Source organism: Hyaloscypha bicolor, assembly GCF_002865645.1.
Source record: "Hyaloscypha bicolor E unplaced genomic scaffold K444scaffold_172, whole genome shotgun sequence".
NCBI classification, from domain to species: domain Eukaryota; kingdom Fungi; phylum Ascomycota; class Leotiomycetes; order Helotiales; family Hyaloscyphaceae; genus Hyaloscypha; species Hyaloscypha bicolor.
This window is the reverse complement of record NW_020194674.1, coordinates 77450-82422: the sequence shown is the minus strand read 5'-3', so window position 1 is coordinate 82422 and position 4973 is coordinate 77450. Positions and strand designations below refer to the sequence as shown.

At 46.2% G+C, this 4973-nt stretch overlaps 2 protein-coding genes across 2 annotated transcripts; both read left to right on the top strand.

Moving 5' to 3' along the window:
* Positions 1-432: 432 nt before the first annotated feature.
* K444DRAFT_647218 (amino acid transporter) lies at positions 433-2643 on the top strand (the record flags this gene model as incomplete). The annotated part of the gene is made up of 11 exons (XM_024885302.1): positions 433-552; positions 614-634; positions 682-730; positions 779-854; positions 911-1101; positions 1158-1192; positions 1254-1374; positions 1430-1773; positions 1825-1947; positions 2010-2415; positions 2474-2643. The coding sequence occupies 11 exons, from the start codon at positions 433-435 to the stop codon at positions 2641-2643; spliced, it is 1656 nt and encodes a 551-aa protein (XP_024729453.1).
* Positions 2644-3045: 402 nt separating this feature from the next.
* On the top strand, positions 3046-4352 carry K444DRAFT_656404 (SET domain-containing protein; the record flags this gene model as incomplete). The annotated part of the gene is made up of 2 exons (XM_024886080.1): positions 3046-3387; positions 3420-4352. The coding sequence occupies 2 exons, from the start codon at positions 3046-3048 to the stop codon at positions 4065-4067; spliced, it is 990 nt and encodes a 329-aa protein (XP_024729452.1). The 3' UTR covers positions 4068-4352.
* Between the last annotated feature and the right edge of the window lie 621 nt (positions 4353-4973).

Below are 4973 nucleotides of genomic sequence, written 5' to 3'. Positions count from 1 at the left end.
TGCAATTACCGTGCACCCAGATATAGTAGAGACTCCAACAACCATCTTCATGGGACGAAGTACCTTCTATATCAAGTGACTTTGGTGTTGTTAAGTCTTTAATTAATAATAAGTGAGCGAAAAATTTGAGGTTTAAGGATCCATCTTTGACGAGACAGCGTGGAAGTACGCGAAGCTTCTGAATTAGCGCCGGATTAGCTTGTGCAACCGTCTCGTCCCGTCTTTCTTTCACGACCATTTACATGGAACTATGGCTCTCGATATTGGTAGCGTTGCTAACCTAGGGTGGGCAGCCGGGAAGAATTTTCCACTTTTGAGTCCTTCAAGCCTCTCGAACCCATGCACGCCATTCCACGAAAGAACACAAGATATAGAGTTGATACGTCTGTTGTATGAGTTGCGGAATTACTGTCAAAGTCACTTTGACAAGCAATGTCATTGACAGAGCTTGCGATTGCAGTAGCGGAGGAGGCTGCGCCTCAGACGCAGGAATTGTCACATGATGAAGACAGCAAGCAACAAGTACTAGAAGACACAGATAATTTGCAACTAGTGAGTGACCTGATAGAGAACATCTTTGGAGACACAAGATGTTAAGCTAACCCACAACTAGAAAAGTATTGGGTACAAACCAGTAAGCTGGTTTCGCGGGACTCCCAACCTCGTTACTGAATCCTTCAGATTCTCCATCGAACTTACGGCTTGATTGAAAACTTCTCGACAACGTTTGGTGAGCTCTATCCACCCGATTTTAAACCAGCCACTCATGGCATTATAGCTGCTCTTTACTTCGTGGGCGGAGTCCGAGTCACCTTCAGTACCGGAATTGCTGCTGGAGGAAATTTGGCATACTGGTAGGCCCTCTCATTATATTCCCATGCCCAGGGTTTACAACCAATGCTACATGTAGGACAAGTTATCTGGTCACTTGTATCTTTACTTTTATTACAGCCGCAGTAATAGCCGAAATATGTTCGGCTCTCCCTGCAGCTGGCTCTATTTATCTCTGGGCTGCCGAAGCAGGGGGGCCTAAATACGGGCGATTCCTTGGTTTCGTCGTAGCATGGTGGAGCATAGCAGCTTGGACAACTTTTTGTGCTAGTATGTCTCGCTTTGTCGAATCCCGTTTCCATGGATACAACTGACACAGAATCCAGGCAACACGCAGTCAGCTGTGAATTATATGCTTTCTGTGAGAACCCAATCCTATCGAAAATCTAAATGGATGCAGCCAACCGCTAATCACTAAACAGGAGATCACAGTTTTTAATCTAGATTTCCCTTCCGACTCAAGCATTGTCAAGTTTAGAACAGTGCAATGGATCTGCACCGAAGTCCTCTTGGCACTCGCGATCCTTGTCAACTTCTTACCACGTAAGTTTTCACATACACAAATAAAATCTAAACTGAAAAAAAATATCAACAACAGCTCGCTTTTTCCGATATGTGTTCTACCTTTCGTCTTCCTTCGTCCTTCTAGACTTCCTGCTCAATATTATCTGGCTCCCAATCGGCACCGCTAATACCTGGGGCTTCCGGACCGCAAACGAAGCGTTCATGACAACTTATAATGGTACTGGAGCCCCAACAGAGTGGAATTGGTGTTTGTCCTATCTTGCAACAGCTGGTATTCTGATTGGGTTCGATGCCTCAGGTCACGTGGCGGAGGAGACGAAGAATGCGAGTATCGATGCCGCCAAGGGCATTTTCTGGAGTACGGTTGTCAGTGGTATTGGGGGATTCATTACCATTATCTTGTTTCTATTCTGTACTGTAAGTCCAGAAACTCGTGGATTGTGGATGTTGGTATACTGATATCTCTAGCCCGATGCTGCAACACTTTTTTCATTTGGGTCTCCACAGCCATTTGTGCCCTTGTATGCTGTTGTGCTGGGCCGAGGCGGGCATTTATTTATGAACATAGTCTGCGTCACTGCACTGTGGTTTGTAAGTTTTCCAAATGATGCCCCTCTTCTCAAGCTTCACGAGAAAATTCTAACTCTTAACAGAACACCGCAATAGCCATCGTCGCAGCCTCCCGACTAGTCTTCGCAGTAGCAAGAGATGGGGTTCTGCCATTCTCAAGCTGGGTCTCCAAAGTATCACCCGAAGGTCAACCTCGCAACGCAGTCCTTGTCATTTGGGGCGTTTCCGCTCTCATCACTTGCACGATCCTTCCGTCAGGAGTGGCCTTCACTTCTCTCATATCGGCAGCTGGTGTGCCTTCCGCGGCGGCATATGGTTTGATCTGCTTTGGGTGCTTCTTCCTCACTCCAAACAGCTTTCCTGAGCCGCGTTGGAGTCTGGGGAAACTTCGTCGGCCGTTCCAGTTCGTTTCGATATTTTGGAATGGGTGGGTTGTTGTGGTACTTTTTTCTCCTTATGAGTTCCCTATCACTAGAGAGACGCTTAATTGTGGGTTTTCCATTTTTCGTGACGGGTAGATCGTAGGAGTTGCTAACTGTGAGTTCAGATGCTCCCATTATTATGACCGGGGTCACTATATTTGCTGTCCTTTCCTGGTGGTTCACTCCAAAAGAGGCCTGGCTTTCAAAAAAACATATCACAGACTTTTCGGAAGCAGATACCAGTGCAGGAGAAGAGATTACTGGAGATCCCAAGGATATTGTTACTCGCGAATAGAACAGGACCAGTATCTTCGACTCTTCCTCCTGAGTAAAAGCTCTCCTCTTAATAAAATCACAACAAAGTTCTTTATGCGATGGATTTTGTTCCTAATTTCTGTCAAGTATACTTTTTACGCTTAGTATAGGATACTTGAATCAGAATCTTGACTGAAGAGAAGATTGGTTGTAGATCACGTGACTGTGACATCAGTGAGAACACCCCCCCTCGACTATTTTACCAAAAAAGGATATAGCTTCGAAAAAATTAGCACACCCGAAAAAAAGCCATGGTCCCGCCTTATCATGGTCCAGACTAACACTTCACTACAAAGCCCTAGCTCCGCTGCCCAAACTCTCCCTTTATTTTCATCTCAAACTATTAATATCTCAATATCCATACCCATACACATATCTCGCCATGCCACGAAGCCGCACCACAGAACCAGACTGGCCATCGTCAACTTCCCAAAATGGCGAAGACATACCATCGTCCCTTTGGAAGATCGCGCCCATCCCCGGGAAAGGACTCGGTCTCATCGCTACACGGGACATCACCCCTGGCACTCTCCTCTTAAGCGAAGTCCCCCTGTTAACCACTGAAGGCGTAACAACCATCGACCTCGAAGTCGCCGAGACGCAACTCCGCAAAAAGTTTTCCTCACTCTCACCATCTTCACAGAAGGTTTTCATGGCCTTGTACAACAACTACCCTGATGACAAACCTTTGAGCGGGATCGTGAGATCAAATGGCTACCCCTTGGTCCTGGCGCTGAAGCGGGTGGCGTATATGAGACGGTCTCGAGAATTAATCACAGCTGTTGTCCGAATGTGGTGCAAGCTTGGAATCCACTTGTGGAGAAGGAGACCGTGTTTGCTGTACGAACTATTCCCGCCGGGACGGAGATATGCACTGCTTACCATGTCGGCGGGCCCTCTTCTGAACGCCAGAAGATTTTGAAGACGTATTTTGGGTTTGACTGTACTTGTGCTCTGTGCTCGCTGCCTGAGGAGAAGTTGAAAACGAGTGATGAGAGGATGATTGAAGCAGAGGAATTGGACGAGATGATTGGTGACTCGAAGAAAGTCCGCTTTCACGCAGATGAAGTCTTAGCTTGTTGTCATCGGTTGTCTAAAATTTATGAAGAGGAAGGGTTGAAGGATGATAGGTTATCGAGATTGTATTTCGACTGCTTTCAGGTTTGTAATATGCATGGGGATCTTGCGAGAGCGAGGGTGTTTGCGAGGCAGTATTGTTCGGCGAAGAAGATGGCTGCAGGAGATGATTGTATCGCATACTTGGAGATGAAGCCGTTTGTTAAGAATCCGCAGAAGCATGATAGCTTTGGGGTTACGGGGAAGTGGAAGACGAGGGCAGAGAGCGTGCCGAAGGGGTTGGGGAGAATAGAGTTTGAGAGGTGGCTTTGGAGGGAGGAGGCTTGAAGGGCTCGTTGTCTTTAAGGAGTTTGGAGCTGGTAGATTATGTATTCTGGCTTATCTTGATATTTGAGGGGCTTGAGGTGCTGTTTTGATCTGTTGAACGTGCCAGGATGGTATCGTACAGTACAATCATTAGATGGAGTCAAACATTTTCTCGGATTGGAATAGGACGACCTGTCAGTTCACAATCGTAATGTTTCAGAATGGCGTGGTTCAATTCTCATCTGAATTTGCCATATAGAGTGAGGTTGGTCTAGTGTAATCCTCAATTGTGGATTCACGACGTGCATGGTTAGCGTTGTAAAATTTTCAATCTAGCTGTGCCATGTTAGTTCTCTTACAGTAAAGTCTTCAATTAAACTGTTAGTATCATGGTTCACACTTCAGATGCATTGTCTCGCTGTGTCAACATATTGTAATACAGCCTTCAATTGCAAAGTGGGCGATGTGCCGGGTTGATAAAGTACAATCTCTGGCTCCAAACTATCGACGGCCAGCAGTCAGGTACATTTAATCTTCACTTCTGAATGCCCATCATCTTCATCAATGCTTCGATGGTCTCCTGCGACGGCATTCCATTCTCGCCATTTTGCAGTAGACCCATTGATTCCATGAATCCATCAATGCCTCCACTGGTAGGATTATCATGTTGCCATCGAATGAAAGCAGCCATGAATTTCTCTCTCATTGTTTCATCCTCCTTCCGTGGTTCTTCACCGACCAGAATACTCTCGATTTACACCCTCCCCCTGTATCTCTGTTCTTCACACCATGTCCGGGTTCAGCTTCATTTTCCAATCTATCCTTTTCTGAAACTGGGCCAGATCCAATCAGAGCTTCATTCCGCTCGAGGTTCATCAACTTCAAGATAAGCTTCTCTCTTGCCTCTTCACTTGCCTTCGCCCTTTC